Here is a 22,353-nt window from a genome sequence, read left to right on the forward strand (position 1 = left end):
AGCTTTTTGCCATGAAATAAATGTGGCCACATCTAAAGGCTGGAGTCTTCATACCTGCGGGTTTTTATACCGAAACAGAGCTTGTTTCCCGTTAAAAAAACAGAAAAAAAATCCACTAAAAATTCACCATCTGATCTGCGCTGGATTATGTGGATATCCTCTGTGCTCAGGCTGCTGCCACTGACCTTAAATCATGACACACTGCTGACCAGAGTGCCATTCAATTCGTTTCACAAGAAAACGCTCTCTTTCTGCGGCTGTGAGTTATATAAAAGGCTGGATGGCCTTAAAGGCATCGCCGTATCTGTGTCTGCGTACAGTTTGGCCTTGATATCTCAGCTGCAAAAATATTTAACATCCTCGGCCGAGTTCAGAGCTAATAGCCGTGACAACAGATCTCCACAGAGATTGGCTTTCACATGAAATCTGATTTCTGGTATTACGGCCGTTTCTACTGGAATGAACTGCAGCACAGCTTGAGGTTGGGACGTTCCTCGGAGACTTTAACAGCTTGTATTTGTAATATTTGTGATTGCTTTAATTAATGTCACCATGTGCATGATGGCTGGTTTTCATTCTGAGTTTTATTGTTGTCTTCTGTGAGTGTACTTTCAGATCTCTTACAAACAGCAACTGAGTGAAATGAGACTTCCTGAGTAAATAAAGCTGAAGAACCAGCTTTTTCTTTATTAGCAAATTAAGCAAAGTCTCTCATGTCTCCAGAATGTGTTTTTTTTTTTTTTTTTTACTTTTTTAGCTCCAAACACCACATAGATGGTTGATTTCTCTGTGACTGTACAACAGGACAGTATTAGTATTCGGTGTCTGTAGCTTTAGATGGAGCTGAGCTGCTGCTGGCCCCGCCCCCTTCAGGAAGAACACTCTCTGAATCGTTGTTTTACAGATGAACGGGTGTGAGAACAGAATTTTTTAATCTTCTGTCTCTCTGAGGATCATTTAAAATGAAATATCTGGGAATACTCAGTTCAGACGTTGATTTTAACTCCTGTATTTGGTGAGTTTGTCAGACAGCGTCATAAAGTCAGTACTTTAGCTGCTATATGTTAGCTTGGAAGGGTACTGCTGCGTGACATGTAATCTGAATAAGCTGCCTTTCAGTCCCTGTTTCATCCTCGTTCTGCTGTCTGACAACAGAAACAGAAAAATCTGTGAGAACAGCTTTATTGTGAATTCAGCTGATATTAAAATGCAGTATATGTGAGCACAGAGAGCAGAAGAGAAGCTAACAGATGCTAACGGCAGCTGAGCTTGGATACAACAGGCGACATGAAAACACACTAACACACCCCGTCCTTGTTTACTGGTTTAACTTAAAGTTTCCACAGAGGTCTGACCTCTGAACAGACCATCAAAACTAACCTTAGCTGCACAACAAGCTAATACTAAGGATTCTCCTATTGTTGTGGGAACATTACCATCAAGAACAACAGTTCATCCACTGGGTGTTCAGTTCATCAGATGCTGGGAGTGCATGAAGACTCTTGTGTTCACTCTTGCAGCCAACAGAAGAACATTTAGTGAGTTTTGCTCACATCTCAGATATTTTATAGTTTGGCAGAAGTAGCTGTAGAGAGTAAATAAACCTGGTGGACCGTGAGGAAGGTGCTCATTCTGATTGGTTCACCTGGAAGCAGTGAGGAGGCGGGGCAATAGAAGCTGGACCACTATTGGTTCCTCAGATTCTATGTAGAAACTAAATACAGTTCTGATTGGTTATAAAGCTGGGAGATCGAGTTGAGATGGGACTTGAGGAATGGCAGACATAAATGTCTTCACAGCCTATTTGCTATTATTTTAACACCCCAAGTTTTTAGGACAAACAAAATACAATATAAATGAATTTTCACCTTAAAGGAACCCTACGGACAGCAATGTTTTTACATTTCGTTTATTTTGGTGCAAGTGGCCAACAAGACAACAACAACCTCCTACTTTGACATTAATGTTATTTCTCTATTTCTCTACAGTTTGTGGCAGTAACCTGAGAAGAAACGTAGTAAAAGTAAAGAAAAAGCAGTGGAATAGACTTCAAAACAAAAACAAAACAATGTCCAACAAATGGCTTTTCAAATGTTTCTGGAGAAAAGAAACGTGTGTTGGTTGGAGCTGAGGGGTACGAAGGGTTTTCTGAGAAACCCTGGATGTAAACATCTTCCGCCGTTTACCAGAAAACTCCACAGGGAGTCTTTAGGGGGCACAACATTACGACTGGGTGGCCGTTTGGAAATCTGATTTAGGCGTCTCAAGCTGACTGGACTAAGTTAAACAAAGATCAGTCCAGTTGGTGTTAACAGTCAAGAAAACAAAGTCATATACAGTAAGTTCTTCTGCCTTCATTTGTCTATCTGACGTCGTCCAAATTGACCAGTTTATGTAAGTTTTCTGAGCAACAACAGCTTTCTATACTCCAGGACGTCCATTTCTGTTTTGGTGCACAAATACAAGAAGTTCCAGGTTTTTGAAAGGTTTACTCACAGACAGACTGAGATCAGTCCAGCATGGCAGGGATATTGTTTGTTTTAGTGTTGTTGTGGGTGGCTTTCCCCATTGACTTGCTTTATAAATACCAATGAAACACCCTGACAGGCCAAACTCTGGTATAGAAAATTAGTGACAGTAAAAACATTCTCCAGTTGCTGGCCCTCTTCCCGGAGTCATAAAAGTTTAAAGGTGTTCATAATTGCTAACACACCTGTAACAGTGCGGGCTCATGTTCCTGGGATGTTTATATCTGGGCCCCCTTCTTTTTCCTCTGCTCTTGAAGGCTGGAATGGTCACATGTTTTCTATTTAACTGTTTTGCTGTTAAACTTCAGGCTTTCTCTCGGCCTGTTTATAGAGAAGTGCTGTCTCTTATCCCCACTTTCATTTCATCATGTCGAGGGACAGCAGAGAATTCTTCAGAGCAGCTCTGGAGAAGCCCAACGTCTCTCCGGTTTGACAACGAAGGTTGAAACGGACCCAAGAACAGCTGGACCTCGACAGCTGCTGAATACACTGAGCGAACAGAGTCTCTCCAGTTTTACTGCTGAGAATCTCTTGGCCTTTCTGCTTTGGAAAGTTCTCCCAGACTTTTTTTTTTCTGCCGTTTTCCAGTAATTCTGTTTTTGATTCATTTCTGGTATTTTTCGTGTTTATTATATTAGCTGTTATTTATGGGCGTGTTATTGATTGCCTATACAGCACTTCATTACTCTTTTGACAAGAGAGACTGTTGAGGTCTGATGCACATTAACCCTCCAAACCTCGAAAACCGCCGACGGGTTTGAAAGGCTCGTTGTTCTACTTAGAAATCACCAAAATGACACCACGTATAGCAAGAAAGTGTAAAAATAGAACGATGTGTTGGATGGTTTCTGAACTACTAATCTATGATACACTCTGTGAGCTTAAAAATGATCCAGATTTAAAGCTTAAAATCAACAAAATCATGTTACTTTACTTGTCTTATTTAACATTTTGCAGAAAGAAAATAACCAGATTCTGTAAATCCATCTTGCATGCAAACGGTGTACGACATCATTAGCCAGTCGACACACAACGCATGAAACACTGAATTCAAGAACAACCCAAAAAGTCAGTTTTTGATTCTTTAGAATAGAAATATTTCCCAGTATGTGCTTAAACCTAAGAACTACAAAACCCTCCTGGGGGGTTAAAAGGGCATTTTGTCTTCAAAAATATATATATAGAGCTGTCAAAACTACAACATTTTTAGGGCCAGAACTGTAAAAACAGAAAGAGCATTCAGATTTTAGACAGTTTCTGAACAACCCGTCTTTACGTTCCATCAGAAAACGTAAAATCACTTCGTTCTACGAGCTCATATAGAAATTTGATTAAAAAATGAACCCTTTGCTCGAAGCAGATTTTGTAAAAAACAATGACCAACACTCACATGGCAAAACATGGGGACTGTTCAGCTGAACTGCAGGTTGTGTTTACAAAGAGCAGAGACGAGTACAGAGGCCAATTTTAATGTAAATACAGTTGTGAATCGATAATCTGACACTAAATGTAAAACCTTCTTTTATGTCGGATAGCAAGGCTGTCGGATTGTCAAGACGGAGGTCGAGATACAAGGAGGGCTTGATGCTGGAAGGCTCATTTGTTGTTAATATTTATTATTCATAGTTGTTATAATAACTAGTGTGTTGTTAGAACACTACGCATCGCTGGATTTCAGCCTAACTGACCGGTGCGATTGTGTACTTTCCAGCCACGGGGTGGAAGTGTCCAGAACACACAGGCAGTACTTGGCTGCTGATGCTAGTTTAGTTAGCGCTCACACTTCTGTTTCCTCCATCGGTGGCGGCGGGGGAGTGGCAGATACGCTCCACCGTTACCATCCATGTTAACTTCCATAAACACTGAGCGCGCTCGCTGCGTGTGACTTCGTCGTGTCCTCTTCTGTGCATGTAGGACACTTTTGGGTCGTATGAAGTTCACACAGCAGATCATATACAAGTCGCATTTAACTGGAAATGTGAACGAACTCACAAAAAATCGGATTTCACAAAAAAATCAGAATTAAGTCCTGTGTTGTACAAGTTGATTTCAGATTTTTTCAGATTTTTAAAAAATTAAATAATCAAAGAAATTCAACTTTATTATTGTTGACATCTGTCGGTTACAGATTTTATTTTATTTTTACTATTTAACTCATTTTCGATTTGTATATCTGTTTTTTTTTTTATCAAACTTGGAGTCTTTTTAGACAAATTTCAAGTCATATTTTGAGGTCATTTTGATCTCGTTCTCCTTTTAACCAACGTTAAATCATTCAGGACAACTTGTGGATGAGTTTAAAACGTCGAGTCGCACCGAGTAAAGAGATGAACAGCTCAGATGTGGCTAGAAAATACCTTTAAAAGGGCAGAGATCCTTAAATCAGTCGCTCAAAGTAACTCGAACGTTTCACATTTCGTCTGAAGTTTTATTGGCTGGCAAACCAGTGTTTTTAATAGGTAGTTAATTTATATGACCTTCACATACTTGAACTCCTTCGCTTTGGGCAGGAACTCACTCTGAGGTTGAAACTGAGCCAGTCGACGCTTTTATTGTGGCGGGCCTCGAACTTTGCTCCAGTTGTTATCTCGGCTGCTTTTCTCTGACAGTAGGGCTGCAACTAGCGACTAGTTAATTAGTCTTTTATTTTCTCAATTAGGCAATTAGTTTATTTGGTCTCTAAAATGTCAGGAAATGATGAAAAATGTCAGAGTTTCAGTTTAATGTCACAGAGGAGGAAAGAAACCAGAACCTACTCACATTTAAAATGCTAAAATCACAGAATTTACAGTTTTTATGACAAAAACTACTCAAAGCATTTAATTAATTCCCACAATAGCTGATGAATAATTGAACAGTTGACAGCTCATTAATAAACCCTTCAGCTCTGGTGTCTTTGTGGTCATTATGCAAGACTTTCTGGTTATTTTGGTTTACTTTTTGGTCATCATGCACCACTTTCTAGTGATTTTTGAACACCTTTCTGGTCACCTTGCATCACTTTCTGATGATTTTTATTCCTCTTTCTATCATTTTAGGGTCATTGTGCACCATTTTCTGGTTATTTTGCATCATTGTCTGGTCATTTTGTGTTACTTTTTGGTCATTTTACACCACTTTCTGGACACTTTGCAACACTTTCTGGTCACTTTGCATCGTTTTCTGGTCATTTTGCATCTTTCAGCATCTTTCTTTTGTATCTTTGTCACAGTTTTGCAGCTCTGTAGTTTCTCTGAATCATCGTTGTCATGTTGCGTGACTGTTGTGTAGTTGTTTATCTCATCTCTGTAGATGTTTCGTGTCTTTGTGAATGTTTTTCTTTCTTGTCATGAGTTTACCAGTTGACAACGTATTGCTTTGTCCTTGCAGCTCTCTCTGCCAGTGTCTGATGTTGGTCATTTGGTTGAAGTTCATGTAAAGCAGAGCGCACACTTAACTATTTACAGACACCTTTTCTTTCAGTAAATATCCAGTGTCGTGCCACATCATGGAAAATTAAATCTGTTTTGCCTGAAGGCTTTTTAAAGAAAAGCAGGTGTTCACCAAAACCACAGAGGCCCTCGACCTTTAGACCTGAATGTGGCTAAAAGCTATGCAGATGAGGAATCTCACGACACATGATGTCATTTCACACCTGGCATCGTACGAGACTGCGTGGACACCAGTCAGTTCCCATTTACCTCCAATATATTTACCCCCGTAAGGAAAACTGAAGGTTTGTGTCACCGTCAAGTGTAACAAGATGATGATAAACACAACCAGATTTAACATTTTCATCACATTTATTAACTTTACGCATCACAAGGCAGAGCTCAGAGTCAGACTGAAATGTTCAAAGAGGAGTGAAGTTTTGAACAACATTTTCATTCAAGACACCTCGACGCCAGGAAGGAAGCAATAAGAGACCCAAAAGCTGCTGCTGGAGGGATTCTCCCGGTCCAGTCTCTCAGAGTCACGAGTCCTCGCTTTGTTCAGATTCTCAGAAACTGCTTCCATTCAAACGGACGCTGCTTTAAAACTAAGCTTCATGAAAAGATGTGAAGTGGAGCTGCACGACACATCAGCATCGACACACAGTGTTAACCCTCTGAGCCCAGAACCCGCCGGCGGGATTGAAAGACAAGAAAACGAGAAACTTTAAAGAATCATCAACATTAAATCATTTATCTGAGCTACAAAGTGTAAGAAAAGGGAAATTCTTTGGATTTTAAACTTTTTTTTCTGTCTGTCAGGAAATATTTAAATTCTAATCATCAAAATCTCTTTATTCTACGTGACTCACTTAAAAATTTGCCAAAAACATACAAATTTCTTGAACCACAATCTGTAAAAAAAAACAAAAACGTTCTGAAGTTCTTGGTACAACTGAGTAGTGCCTGAAATCTCGTACACCTCTGACTAAACACGTTAGTTCTGAGATATGATACAATAAAGTACGAAGACTGAACAAAAAATTCGAAGCATGTTATGCAGCTCAAATCAATCGGGGGGTTTCTCTAAATCATCTAAAGTGCAGTATTTATCAGAGCCAGAAACCGTGAAAACAGAACGAAACTTTGGATTTTTCAGCTTCCTAACGGTCCTTGAACTCATCAAACGTTAGAAAAATGAACCGAAACTAAGCTAAAATCGTGATATTTCATTAAAATCACTTTATTCCACATGTCTCATTTGAAAATTTGCCAAAACTAAACCAGATTCTGTGAACAAATGAAAAATCCTGAGCTATCTGACACCACTGTGAAGTCATCAGACCAACTTGGGCTGAGCTGCAGGCGATGTTTCCACAGAGCAGAGAGGTCTGGAAGCAGATTTAACATGGAAATAGGTAAATATCTGTAGTATGTGGAGTCTAGTAATGCAACACGTACAGATTACAGGTTTTTTTCTCTAATTTACGTCCTTCTAATTTTGTCATTCTGCACAGAAGACATCTCTGAGTTCTCTCTCCTTCTAGTCATGGTTGTTCTGTTTCCATAGAGGTGCAGGACTTTATATTAGAGTAAAAAATGAGCCACAGTGAGGAAAAAAAGTGACAGGAGCAAGAAAATGCCCAGAAACTGCTCACAGTTCAAAGGTTACAGCTACTAAACTGTCAAATCAAAGAAAACACATCCAGAAGTGCTCAGTCTTGTCTGTATGGCAGCACATGCATGTTTAATTGAATGTCCCTGCCTTCGTATTAGCAGAGAATCTATTGCCGTTTCCTAACGAGCTCCATAAAGTGAAGCAGATGGAGGCTCTGAGCAGCATCAGCTCCGTCCTGAACCATCAGCGGGTCAGAGGAGGCGTCCAGCACCACTGACTGCTGGTCAGTCCAGAGTCAGGCAGCCTATAATCAGTGTCTGTCTAATGGCTGCTAAATGAATTGTCCGACCAGCAGCCCAGAGAAAAACAGAGCGAGAGCAGAAGGAAAACACCGACCCAGCCTAATGAAAGATCGGCCGGTTATTATAAGTCATTACCGAGCGGCCGGGCGGCGACCACAGACATTCCTCCAGACAAAACACACTCACACTTCGCTTGTCAACTTTCACTTTTTCTGCTTTCTCTGCAGTTCTTTGTGCGTGCATGTTTTTTTTCCTTCCCGTGCACATTTAAGGGACACTTAGGGAGAAAAATGGACACTTTCTTCTCCCCTGGACTTTTCCATATGTGCGCCTGTCTCCCAGAGCGGAGGGACGGTGGGCGGTCAGGAAAGGGTTAAGCGCTCGCTGCTCTATAAACTCGGCTTTAAGAGTCTGCTGGAAGCTACTGGTTCAGCCTTTAAATACAGTCATTGGACACATCCAGCCAGGGGTTTGTAGAGCAGCTGCTGACCCACACTCTGCTCCGGACGGCATGAAGACGCTCCTGCTCACCTGCGTGCTGCTGCCCTGGCTGGCGGCAGCTTCGGCCAGGAGGTCCGAGGACTCTCAGCTGATACCTGCAGCTCTGCCCGGCCGGCAGCTCAGTGGATACTTCACTGACCATTTGAAATCCAGAAGAGCCAGGGTGAGGACTCTGTTATTTATTATTTGAAGAAAACGCTGCAGAGATTGATGCCTATTAATTTGCTCAGTGTTAAAAGTGCTGCAGGTTTTGAGCAATATTTGACAGTTTGGGGGAAAACCTCAACAGAGTAGCTGCAGTTTTAACGGTCACTGGATCAGAAAATGCACATTTAGGATGCTTTTGCACAAAGTTCCTATTGCAATGTTGATTATAATGCATTGTTTAAAGCAAAGCCAGATGTTTACCTGTGGAAGTTAACTTGGTTTATTCTTGCAGCATAAACTCAGAAGGAACTTTTTAAAATAATGACTGACAGGATTAAACATGAAAAAAACTATAAATGCAAATAAAATTAATTAAACTAAAGGCTCAAACCTTCTGCTCAGAGACTCACTGGGAGGATTATTAGTTCAATATTAATTTTAAGATCAATCTGTTAATAGGGAATCCTCACATTTTTTTTCTTCCTGTCACATTTTTCTTCACTGTGGTTCATTTTTAACAGCGACATAAAGTCCTGCACCTCTATGGAAACAGAATGAAGGAATGTCTTCTGTGCAGTTTCATACAGTCAGAATGACAGAAATCAATGAAAAAAACAAAAGCTACGATTCTCTAATTGTTTGTTTTGTTTAAAAAATGAAGAAAAAAATTAACGTATTCAACATTTTCAAAACTTCTTCAGGTGTTACCAGAACTAGGAAATAATGAAGGCTCAACAGATATTGTAATATTCTAATTAGTTTAAATATGTCTCCTCTCTGCTCTGTTTATACATCGCCTGCAGTTCAGCTGAAAACTTTTTTGTCATGCGCCTGTTGGTCTCAGCTGAGTTATAACGACTTCACAGCTGCATGAAGGAATCCAGATATTTCAGTTTTTAACAGAATCTGGTTTACTTTTGACGACTTTAAATTTAAGTTTTTTTTTGTTTTTAAAAAAAATCAGATTTTCAGTTTACATTTAAATTAATGAAATGTAACGGCACATCACAGATAATTAGCTCACAAACTTGAAGATTCTACTTTTTTTTTCTGTTTTTGCCGTTTCTGGCTGATAAACGGTGTAATTATGGTGATTTTTTATCAGATTTCATGTCTGTCGAACCCACTGGCAGGTTTTGGGGTTCAGAGCATCACAGGCACAAATAAAACTTTGCAGTCCTGTATGTAGAACTAAATTAAAAGCACGGCGCTCTTGTTACAGTCAGTTAAGTACACGGCCAACATTCCCCTCAGCTCTGATAAATTCTGTTTAATAAGAAACAGCTTAAGAAAATCTCAATATCTGAGATAATTAAAAAGATAAAGACACATGAGAGCATTGCTAACGGGGGAGGAGTAGTTTCTCTCTAAAGGCTGATAACGTTCAAAATCAATAATCCAGCCACATTAATAATCCACTTCACGGTTCAGTCCGTTAATCAGACTTTATTAACAGCAGAACCTGTCAGCGCTTCATTTCATCGCATCCTCTAACAGATAATAACTCACTCAGCCCCGAGCCGACCAAACTAACCATTAACTAACCATTAACTAACCACACTAACCCCTTCAAGAAACATCCGAGTGGACCCAATCCAAACTGTGATCTGATCTGTGGGAAACACTTGCAGAACCAGAAGAACCCACAAACCCTCGGCGGAGCGAGAGGGAGGGATCAGCGTGAGAATAAATGGCTGTAACTTCGCTTTTAATGAACTTCATTTGGGAGCAGCTGTTTTCCATACAAACCTCCGCTGGTGCCAGACGGAGCAGAGTCGAGCCCCAAACCCTCCGCCGCTGCCGCAATTAACCACTAAAGACGGGCTTTATTCAGTTAACCTCTTCATCTGCAGCGTTCCTTTGGTTTGAAGTCCAGTCGGCCGGTTCAGACGCCGACGGCAGCTTTGATGACGGATAATAAACTAAACGTCAGACCGAGCATGTGGTGATGGAGGAGTTTCATTGGCAATTAGTTAATTGTTGGTTCTCTTCTTTGTTGGGTTCAAGCCCTCAGATTCAGCCGTGGATGGTTTATTGGTGTTAGGTTACCAAGAAACCACAGTTTAAAGATCTCAACAGTCTGAACTCCAAAACCTGCCCAGTGGGTTGAAAGGCGTGTTGTCTTCACATAAAAAGCAACAAACCTACACCACTAATCAACCAGAAATCGGCATGATTAACTTTCTGATGGTCCTTGAACCAATCATTCGTGAGGCAACATTCCACCAGAAGGCTTAAATTCACTTTACTCTACAGCTCTCATTTAAAAATTTGTGAAAAATCCAGTGTTTGCAAGAACAAGACTCTGTGAAAACAAAAAATTCTGGACAACTGTGAAGCCGTGACTGACTGAGTTGAGTCCAACAGTCGTGAGACAAAAATTCAGAGTTTTCAACTGAGCTGCAGGCTGTGTTTCTGCACAGCATAATTTAAAATATTGGTCGTAAAATATCTATAATATGTAGAACCTCCATTTTTCCATGTATTGTTAACTATTGAGGGAACTTGGAACAATGTTGGGCAATAGTTGTAAATCAAATAATCAAAGAAATTAGTTTTTTTTTCCCTGATTTCTGTCATTCTAACAGTGTCATTCTGCACAGGAGATATTTGTGAGTTGCCTCTCCTCCTAGTCGTGGTTGTTCTGTTTCCATAGAGCTGCAGGACTTCATATTGCAGTGAAAAATAAGCCCACAGTAAGTAAAAACGTGACAGGAGCAGAAAACTTCCACAGAGCTCAGAGGGTTTGTTTACCAGGAACCGTCCTCAAGCGTTTCAGAACATCCAAAGGTCGAAGGCTTCCTGAGGTCAGAGGCTAAAAAGCTGCAAGTGTCCACAGGATGCAAATTACATCATATATATACTTAATAATATGCTGCTGCGATGCTATCATATAGTAAACTATAACAGTCACAGGAAGCATTGTTCTGCATGGAGTACTTTCAACATCATAGCACATTTTCCTGATTTTAGTTTATATTATATTTTCAAATGACAGTGTGGTATTAATATCCATTACTGCCCACCTCAGTCTATCAGCAAACACTCAATAACTATATGCCTGATGGTGTCTTTCAGTGAAGGTGGACATGTAGATTAGTGGGTTTGTTGTGAGAGAAGCGGCGGCAGGTTGCTGCAGTCACAGTAAAGTGACTTCAGTCAGCTGGAAAGAGCCTCGACAACCAGAATAGTTACTAAAGTCTGTGTTTGCAGTCACAAAAGAGAAATAAAGTCTCCTTTCATGTTGTGTTTCCACTAGCCAAACTATCGTCTTAGCCAACGGGCAGCAAAATCCATAAATAATCGATTCATTGCTACAACACATAAGGAAAGTTTCTGTTACTTCATGTGCTGACAGAGTCACGTTTAACCTCGTGGATGTGACCTTCACTTGGTTACCTGAGACTCAGCTGTAGGAACACAGTCCTAGACTACAGGCCGTCCTCAGTAAATGAGCTCAGGCTGTAAGTCATTAACTTTCTCTGAAGTCTTTGTCGTGGTGGCCCGCTGCTAGCTAAACGCCCTCTACAGAATACGCACTGTTAGGGTGGAATAAAGCTTCAAACTGTGAGTACTTGGACTGAAAGTATTTCAAACCTGCCTTGGTTCTGAATGTTTTTGGGATTTACTTACAATCTACTTTACTGTAACGACAGCAGAGCCCCATCCCGTCCTTGTAAAGTGATCGGCTGCAGACTTTGATAATTTAAAGCGGTTCTTTCAAGACAATCAACATTAAGGTAAAATTTCTCTTGGAATCTCCCCGTTGGAACCTGTTCTAAGTTGGAACCGGTTCCCGATGTTCCACCCTACAGCGAACCATGAATTGGCCTTAAGAAAGTGCCCGGTCTGGTCACCTACCTGATTCTCATTGGGTTTCACATGGGAGCACTACAGTGTCACACAGGTTTGACTTTACTAAACCAGGGTTGGCCCACTGGCTGCCACGATGACGGACAAGATCACTGACTGTGGCCAAAACAACACCTAAAAAAGCTGTTTGAACTATTTCAAAACCCCGTCAAATATCATCTAACAAATTACTGGATTGGCCAGTCAAATAAGTCCAAGCACACACTGGTGGTAAACGACTTTGTAACGTGAAACCCAACTTTCACCAAAAGACTACGGACCATGATAACTTACCAGAGCTGAAAAACTCTGTCTCATCGCGCTAACCTTCTATACAGTATCAATAAACCTTTAAACTCATTGATCTGTGGCCAAAACTGGTCTTACTGGATCATAGTTGATCTTCACGCCCCCACAAATGAGGACCAAGTGGTGTTTACGGTTGTAGAAGTGTTTATGAGACCCAACAGGGTCCCTAACAGGCCTCAGTGATTATCACACATTCAGCTACTCTCACTGTTTGCAGTGAATTCTAAAACATTATGACAATCACCAGTCATCCCTGTGTGTTCGTCTCAGTCTATACGTTGAGGCTGTAAACTGCTGCTCCCTTGCAGTCAGGTTTGAACGACACGTTTAGCCGAAAACTGGCTGGAATTACATCAGAAACTGTAAAAACAAAAGTACTGTGGGGTTTTCAACTCTCTGACAGTCCCTGAACTAATCATGTGTGACGTGTTACCAGCTTAAGATTGTGTCATTTCATCAACATCACTTTATTCTACACGTCACGTAAACATTCATAAAAATAAACCGTTTTCTTGAACTTGTAGAAGAACAAAAACATTACGCTCCTCAGCTAAACTTAAAGTGACTCAATCTGTAGTTTTGGGGTGGTTTTTTTGCTCCCGTCTCATTTTTCCTCACTGTGAGCTCATTTTTCACGACAATATAAAGTCCTGCACCTCTATAGGAACAGAACAACCATGAATGGAAGGAGAGAGAACTCTGAAATGTCTTCTGTTACTATCACACAATTGAAATGACAGAAATCCTTAAATAAATCAATAGATAAAACAAGCTGAACTGGATTACTTACTTTACAAAATCAGAAAAAAAAACATCAACATGTACAACAGGCGTTACCAATACTGGAGAAAAACAGTCACTCAACACACTATGAATATTTACTACTTCTTTCCATACTCCTTCTACTGTAATTTAATTTTCGCATGTAGACATGTAGAATAAAGTAACATTATTGGTGAAATATTCTTATTTTAAGCATAGATTCAGCATATTTTCCACCATCTTCTCAGTTTTATAGTTTCTTTTTATGATGAATGGTGTTTATTGGTGATTTTTTTTTTTTTTTTAATAACAAGCCCTTTAAACCTGCGCACAGCTTCAGGGGTTTATCCTTTATTTGGTTTCTAGCCAAAATCTGACAGTGTGTAAATCTGTTTCCCAAGTTGACCTCCTAAACCCGACAGCGTCAGTGTTGTGCTCTAGTCAATGTCAATATATGAACAGGACACGTTTTCTCCTGCAGAGGGCGCTGCCTCCTGCTGATGAGCCCGATGACAGCCCGATCCCAGAGGGAGGAGACGCCTCCGGTAAGACAAAGACTGTTAAACTCATCTGCATGTGGCCACACATAAGAAAATGGAGCTAAAGTGAGATGTTTAAAGTTGCTTTGCAGTTGTTTGAGTTGCGGGTTAAAGGTTTAGTAAAGCCAACAAGACAGCTGGGTTCGTCTGAGATTTATAAGTGAGTGTCCAATGAATTCTAAACTGCATCACCTCTCAGTAACGGCATCACTCCTAAGTTGCACCGTGGAGTATTTGAGCTGTAACTGGTTCAGATTTACTACATTAAAACTTTCAACCCCACAGTAAGAACTCTTTGCAACAAAAGTCAGTCCACCTTTTATTTCTGAGATTACATTGTTCACACAACATATTGTTCAGCTGCTCCTTGCTGGAGTTGTTGTGTTGAACTACATTTACTTTTTTTTTTTTTTTTTTAAAACCATTTTCTGTTGGATCCCAGTCAGGACACATAGCAGGTTGTAGTTTTTACTTTTTTCGTCTTTAAAAACCCTTGTGTGATTTTGTTCTCTGAATGGATCTCCTGCTGGAATGTTCCTCTTCTTCAAGCTTCTGCAGACTGAGAGTCATCTTGTCAGCCAGTATTCTGGTTTATCCTCAGACATTCATCTATAAATGGCATCGCCCCAACACCTATGTCATCACACTCCCGCCTCCTTCTTCACTGTCAGGACGATGCATCCACTGTGGCCGTCCTGGTCAGGTTCACACCAAACATCTGGACTCCATCTGAGCAGAACAAGTTGATCTTCATCTGATCAAAGAATGTTCTCCAACATTCATCAGGCTTCTTGTCATGTCCTTTAGAAAAGCCTAATGAGGCAGTTTTGCGTTGAAGACCAAGCAAGGTTTGCTTTGTCCTGTAATTATGCAGCCTGATATGATGAAGTGTCCTTCACACCATCTGAGCTGTCACAGACACTCAGGCTTCCACTGATAAACCCTGTGGCAAGAAAATGTGTTACACTGATGTTCAGTTGCTCACCGACCTTCCTGTAACTTTTTCCATTTTTGTGAATTCTCACAATCAGATCATTTAGTTTCTCTGGAAAATTCTTCTCCATGTGGAGCCATGATGCAGACATAGACACAACCCATAGGTCCAAAACTGAGAAAGTTCTGCTGTTCACAGCTTATTTTACAACCATGTTAGTGCTGGTAGGCTGATTGTAAATCACAGATGAACTCAGATTAGTTTCAGTGATCACAGCTGGATTCACTGTTGCTGCATAAAGCTTCTACTTTGGAGCCTGAATTTTTAACACATTCTCTCCAAAATATTTGTTTTTGATTCATCAAATAGAAAACATTCTGCAGTTCAACTTAGAAACGATGTGATTATTAACAGGTGACACAACGCTGAATCTGTTGACATTTAAGTGATAAAGGTATGTAAGTATATTCTTGTAGCACCTTTTACAACAACCTGAGTTGATCAAAGTGCTGTTCATGTTTTGATTGATTTTTAATGAATGTAATGTGTGTGAAGGGTGTATTATCTGGCAAAGCAGAATGAGATTGGGACTCGTTATTGGCAGATACTGAATATTAAATGACTCTGGTTGGATCAGGTGTAAAATATTTAATGAGTACAGCCCTACTTAAATGTAAACAAGACCAGCAAAGATTATTCTAAAGTAGGAATGATGCTGATGTGGTGACTCTGTGTTGCAGATCTTCCCACCTGCCTGCTGTGTGTCTGTCTGACGGGCTCTGTGTACTGTGAAGAGGTCAGTCCAGACATGACCTCCGTTCCGACTCTGCCCAAAGAAACCGCCTACCTGTACGCCCGCTTCAACAAGATCAAGAAGATCAGCACCAAAGACTTCGCTAACACCGGTAAGTCTAAAAGTGGCAGAAACTGAAAGCTCTCAGCTAATTCTAACTGTATCACGGTACAAAAGACATTTCTGAGCTCTCTCTACCGCTAGTCATGGTTGTGCTGTTTCGATAGAGGGCAGGACTTCATATTGTTGTGAAAAATAAGCCACAAAAAAAAAAACATCCAGAAACGGTTTGAGGTTCACAAGGTGAAGCCCAGGCACCATATGTATGATTTAGCTCAGCAGCTGACAGGAATATTTAAGACTGATGTAATGCTAGACACAAACAACGATGGATATGAACAGTTTTTGTTTTGTTTTTGTGTCCGTCTGTCTGCAGTGACTCTGAAGAGGATCGACCTGACAGGGAACATGATCTCAGAGATTGAAGACGGTGCGTTCTCAAAGCTGTCCCTGCTGGAGGAACTGTCTTTGGCTGAGAACAGACTGGTCAAACTTCCAATGCTGCCCAACAAACTCACATCCTTCAACGCCAACTACAACCTCCTCAAAACCAAGGGTGTCAAGGCCAATGCTTTCAAGGTACATCATCATCATCGCACCAAACTTTTCAATTAGCAGTGTCCCAACCTGACTCAAAGGTTGGGTAATGTGGAGCATTATTTAATAAGGATACCCAGAACTATTTCTTGACCATTAGGGAGTGATCTAAAAAGAGACACGAACCAATACTTTGTATGTCTACCTTCATTTTGATGACACACTCCATTCTCAGTCTTGACATCTATAAATGTCATCAACACCTTCTGCCCCATATCACCACACCACCACCTCCGTGCTTCACTGTCAGGACTATGCATTCACTGTGATAGTCTTTGTCAGGGTCAGACCAAACATGCTGAACCTCGTCTCATCTGATCAAAGATTCATGTTCATGCAGTTAGGCTAACTGGTAATCCATCTAGAGATCCATTAAACTACCAAAACAGTATGTAGATCACAATAAGGTATATTTAGCATGTCCGGGGTAAGCTAACTAACTTTTACTGAGTCTATGTGGTGTCATTTTTCACCCAACAGAAACTAACCAAGCTGATGAACCTGTTTTTGGCCGACAACCAGCTGGAAGCGGTTCCACACATCCCAGAGAGTGTTCGCATCTTACACTTACAGGTTTGGACCTTTTACTGACACAATACATACAAATAAATGACATTTAGACACGACTGACACCCTGAAACTGTTGTAAAAAGTTGTGTTCTCAATTCAAGAAGTACTATTTTATTCAACATTATCTACCAATGTTAAATTTTAAACCTCATTTCTGTTTCCTCCAGAACAACAACATCACTGATGTCAACATAGACACCTTCTGCAGGTCCAATGACACCTACTATCTACGGCCAAGCCTCAGTGAGGTCCGTATGGACGGCAACCCGGTGGTGTTGTCCAAGTACCCCGACAGCTTCACCTGTATGAAAGTCCTGCCTGTTGGACGGTACCGCTGAGGAGGCACAACTTTACTGTAGCCCATTTGTTGCTGATGGAGCACATTTCCCACAACAGTGAGATGGGGGATGCCGTGACGTTCTGGATTTTGGGGAGCTGGTCCCATGGTGGGGATAAAGGTGTTTTTAACTTCAGCAAACCAACAAACAGCTTGTTTCACTGTCAGGTCGAAATGAAACCATTCACTGGACTGAAGGTGTAGAGCTGAAGGTGTTTCTCAACTCATGTAAGGACCTTTTACTTTTACTGACTATCAGAGAGGAGTATATATATCTAAACTCCACCTGGTGGAACAACCAGGTACTACAGCTGATCGACAATACATTTACAAGAAAAAACCTTAATCAGGGCATCCCCAGTTTAAATGTTTAATATCAGAGTTATTGAGCGTCACACTCACATGAATCTATGTTGAACTACTTGAGAAGATGTGAGAAGGTCTCAGTACGTTCCAAACAAACTGTCCAACCATGTCTAAAATCAGAAGATGATGACAAACACTTTGCTATTCACTGCACCAAGTGTTTGTCACATTGTCTGCTTTACAAAAACACAACATTTAATTTCATTAACATGAACTCTGGGACTGTAAGAGTCTAATGCAACCCCTTGAATGAGTGGAGCAGTGCAACACCTCAGCACTGACAGTCCAGTGTATGGTTTCATTATGACCTGACGCTCTGCTACCTGGATGAATGAAACTAAACAAAATGCTTGTGACCTCAAACCAACACAAACACTCATCTGCAGCCACAAGCCAGCCGAGGGCTGCACTACGAAGCAAGTTCAACATAGTCAGGCTTTCTCTGGGTTAGCCAAATCGACAAAACCCAAAACCCCGACCAGGGACACTGGGTATGAATCAGAGACTTTCCATAAAAGAAGTGGGGGTCACGTGACTCTTCTCCTGCACAAAATGGGATTGAAAAAGAGTTCAAAGAGGAGTGCTGGTAGGAAACTGTTAATGCTGTAGGGTAATATAGTTATTTTCCCACTCAGTGACTCTCGGCTGCTAATTTCTAACTTACAGCTGCGCATTAGAGCTCTGAAACTTTCAATATGGTGCTCAACATTTAGGTCTGGAACTGTCCCAGACTGAAGGAGGCGTTAGTCTTTGGACAAATCAAAGTCAAATTAAGGTTACTGACTGAATAAAGGAATATTCCTGTATTACACCTGGTACCATGACAACCCAGTTGTGCAGCATCAGTTACCACGTTGATGTAGCTGTGCAATCTCAGTTGCCATGGTGATCCAGCAGGTTAAAACAGAGCCACCTGACATTGAAAACTGGGCTCCACACACCTCCGTAACTCGTTAACTTTGCTTCGTAGTACAGCCCTCTGGCTGGCTTGTAGCAGCTGTTAGTTTAAAACACAGCAGTTCCTGCTTTTTTACTCTTACTGCAAAGACTAAGAGTCAAAATCAGGTACATTCATGCAGCACCTTTTGCTGCAAATAAATTCTTGCAGAATTATGTCTCATTTTAAATTTTGCAGACTTAGACAGTATTGAGCTGCCTTTCAGGCTAGCTTTGGAGCAGACACTAAATTTAAAGTTTTGAAAGTAGAGTTCTGTCAGACACACTATCACAACTGAATAAAAACGTTAGATTAAGAAACAGACAATGTTTGAACATGTTTTCGGAGTAAACCGCAGCAGGCAGAGGAAACATATTGTACATGTTTCCTGCCATATGTTTTTATCTTGGGGCTGTATTTGCATATTTTTGCATGATATACAGTCAAAGAAAAATTTCATATTTACTGTATTCTCGCCTTCAGTTCAGCCTCAGTTTCAGCTCCTGTCTTCTTAAAACCCTCCTGATGATTGATTTTGGGGTTTTTTTTTGTCTTTCTTCACTCAGAATGTCAGCTTCTCTGAATAACTTTAGCAGCAACCTTAGCAACAAAGACTACAGTTTGTGAGCAGACAGTCTGAGTCGGGGAAGTCGAGGCTACATTAGAAACAAAGCACACGCTTTCTACATACATGCTTTGGAAGTGCTGCCTTGTAAAGAAAACATCCTAATAGTGAACAAGTGTTCAAAAACTACAAAAATGTCTGCCCCCCTTTTACACGATGATACTAAGAAAGGAGAGGATTTAAGTGATTTCAGTCAAACAGAAGGAATACTTGATACATGCACGATGATCTGCAGTCTAATTTCGCTTCATTGTCACATGGCCGTGGTGACAGTATAAAAGCCCACAAACCTGTGAGCGCCGTGAACATTTCTCTTCACATTAACTCTGTGTTGCTTCGAGATGTCTTACTTGTCACAAAGATCCCGGCGGACTCGACGTTAAACTAAAACATTAGATTTTCTAGACAGACAAGAGCCATCTGTAAATACTTTCCTCATTGAGGGAAAAGTGGGCTTTGCTCCGCTGCTGTGTGGATTCATGTTACTTTTGATTATTCTATTAAAACCGCCTCCATAAGGGCAGCGACCATGTAGATACAACCAGCTGCAGGCTTCCTGAAGTACTTTGTGACTTTGCTTCCCTTTGTTTAATTTATAGACTCCAGTTGAAGAGAACTGGGGATCAACGTATCTATGAACTATAGTAATGTGAATGTTACTCATCTCGCTTCTGTCTGCTTTAACAGTGTCTCGCTTTGTCTCTAACTCTTCCCTTCCAGTAATAAAAGATAACTGTAGAGGTTATTACTGATGTGAATAGGACAGTGGTGTACAGGAAGACGTGTATGTGACAAGGCTATGTTCAAAGATATTTGAATAAAGTTAAACTTTTTTTTTTTTAATTTAAAATGTGTCTGGAATCATTGCTGGAAAAGGCTTGAAACATAATGAAGACCGTAAACATGAAAAGATTTAAGGAGAACACAAAAGCCGCCTACATGTGGTGGTTTACGTGTCTGAACATCCAGTGAGGCAAAATAAGCCTCATGTGACAACAGCGGCTTGTACAACATATAGAGCCCCATTCACACCAGTTCCTGCCTCCTAGCAATGAGCCCACATCAACATTATTATCAAAATAGTAAAAAACTAGAACATTGTCTTGCTATACTTGCCTCACATCAACTTCTACTGATGTTAGAGGCCTCAACAGTTGGTGAAATGTCGACCAAAAACTGTATTTTAGTAGGAAATATAGATACATCCACATATATATACACTTACAGGGACTTTCTCGGGCCCCGATGCCAGCCTTGTTTGAAACTGTACCACTTTCTTCCAATTTCAAAGACTCAATAATAAAAATTTGTCCTTTGCTGGAAACATCCAATCATTTGGATCTGCTGGAAACTGTCTTCGCCACACGTCATGGCTCTGGGAGTTTAACGTCTGGAGATACTGAACCCTTAAAATGGCTTCACATTAATACTGTTTTGATGGGGTTCAAAATACAAAAACTCCAAGAACTGAAAACTTTCAAAAAAGCACCTCTAAGTGTGGACACACTAAAAATACAGACGTCAAACACTCACATGATACGTCCGTGTTGGAGCTCAAGCCCTGCTACGTCCACTACAAGCTACGGGACTAAAGTTTTCAAGCCAAAGAACAGCTCGAGATGCTGATAACGGTGAGATTTACACCATTTGGTTCACTTTCAGTTCTTTAGTTGCAATTAGCACGACCTCCAACACCACAATCAGTGTAAATAATACTGTGTGCAGACTTTAAATATTAAAAAATGGAAGCACTGCAACGACTCTGATGCACTTGCAGATGGTCGTTTTTTTCTAATATCGCACATTTTCTCTCATATCTCACCTGAGCTCTTAAAAAAAGTCGATGTTTTGAGTCATCAGGTCAATAAAGATGCCACAAAACTTAAAAACACACACACAAATATATCTGCAGAAAATGACATCTAATGTAGAACAATTTTAAAGACTCTTAATACATTTGCAGATTTATCATAATTTCACATTTCTTTTCTATTTAATACCTCAAACTGTGTCTGTATTTTGTATATCACTAAAAAAAAATAAAGCATGACTCCAAAGCAGCAATACAAAGCACACTGATGTGATGAGTGCTGCTACTCCTGGTGCAGATTTTATATTAATCACAACGAATGGGATGCTGTGGGAAAACAGACTCGACTTTGGAGGAACACACTCAATTTTCAAAGCTCGCTGTGTTTACTGGGGAAGTGCCAGCGATCGGCCACATGCTAATAAACGATGTGGTTTGTAAGTGAATGTAGCCGACCGTCATCAGCGACTGGCTGCTTATTTCTGCGGTCACACGGCAACAACAGGCCTCAGATTCCTGGACGGGATGCAACCTTTTTTCTTTTTCTTTTCTTTTTTGTTTTTTACTTGTTTACTCCTCTAAGTGCATGTTTTGTCTGTGTGTCATTAAAGCGTGGAATACATTACAGCCAAAGAGCTACAATGGGAATTACATTTTTCCATAGTAATGCTGAAGAAAATGCAAGTAAAGCAAAAATAAGCGTTTAGAGCACACGGGCCGGTATGGAAAATGTGGGTTAATCCTCCTTCAGCGCGGCCAACTTGGCAGAAACTTCATATTCTCCGAGTAAACAGCAGAATCGGTTCCATATTGCTCCTGCAGCTTGATGTACTACTTGAAATGTTGCTGCTACCTCTTCAGCGGAGACCCACCCTGATGCTTAGCATGTCCTCACCAACTCACACCTCCTGCACTGACCTCCTCTGTTCTAGTCTTTAGCCACCCGGAGTCTGAGCAGCTGACAAACATCTCACTCTGCAGGAAGTGGCACTTGTTTTGGAGGCATCATCATCACACATCCTTGGATGTTTTAACTGTATGTCAGTGGAACAAAACATTGGAATGTCGTTTTTTTTTTTACCCTGATATCGTACAAAATTCCTGTCACGTCACCAGAACTCTCCAGAAGAACAACACTGTTAAGGATTGTCATACTTTGGTTCAGGAGGCCTCAGTCGCTTTCACAGAATTTACCTTTTGATCTGATTACTAGCATAAGAGCAATGTGATAGAACAGCAAGTTTCTCCCAAAAAAACAAAGTAATAAAATGTTCCTGTGATTCTGAAATACAAACCTGACATCAGTCGGTCCACTCTGGTGCACAAACCCTGAACTTTGATCTTTGACTTCTCACT

General features: G+C 40.6%; 2 protein-coding genes across 3 annotated transcripts in view; one reads left to right on the forward strand and one right to left on the reverse strand.

Moving 5' to 3' along the window:
- Nucleotides 1–22,353, reverse strand: part of cenpp (centromere protein P) — a 137,343-nt gene that overhangs the window by 99,797 nt on the left and 15,193 nt on the right. The window lies entirely within an intron of this gene.
- ogna (osteoglycin, paralog a) lies at nucleotides 8,177–20,037 on the forward strand. Its single transcript, XM_008291263.1, has 6 exons — nucleotides 8,177–8,522; nucleotides 13,911–13,974; nucleotides 15,643–15,807; nucleotides 16,132–16,334; nucleotides 16,833–16,925; nucleotides 17,090–20,037. The coding sequence occupies exons 1-6, from the start codon at nucleotides 8,370–8,372 to the stop codon at nucleotides 17,258–17,260; spliced, it is 849 nt and encodes a 282-aa protein (XP_008289485.1). The 5' UTR covers nucleotides 8,177–8,369; the 3' UTR covers nucleotides 17,261–20,037.

The sequence above is a fragment of the Stegastes partitus genome, unplaced genomic scaffold, assembly GCF_000690725.1.
Source record: "Stegastes partitus isolate 25-593 unplaced genomic scaffold, Stegastes_partitus-1.0.2 Scaffold728, whole genome shotgun sequence".
NCBI lineage: Eukaryota > Metazoa > Chordata > Actinopteri > Pomacentridae > Stegastes > Stegastes partitus.

Bases quoted from the DNA above. Each gene is read 5' to 3' on its own strand.
- ogna (XM_008291263.1), top strand. From the start codon at position 8,370: ATGAAGACGCTCCTGCTCACCTGCGTGCTGCTGCCCTGGCTGGCGGCA. The intron at 8,523-13,910 runs GTGAGGACTCTG...TTTCTCCTGCAG, and splicing joins TGAAATCCAGAAGAGCCAGG to AGGGCGCTGCCTCCTGCTGA. The intron at 15,808-16,131 runs GTAAGTCTAAAA...GTCTGTCTGCAG, and splicing joins CAAAGACTTCGCTAACACCG to TGACTCTGAAGAGGATCGAC.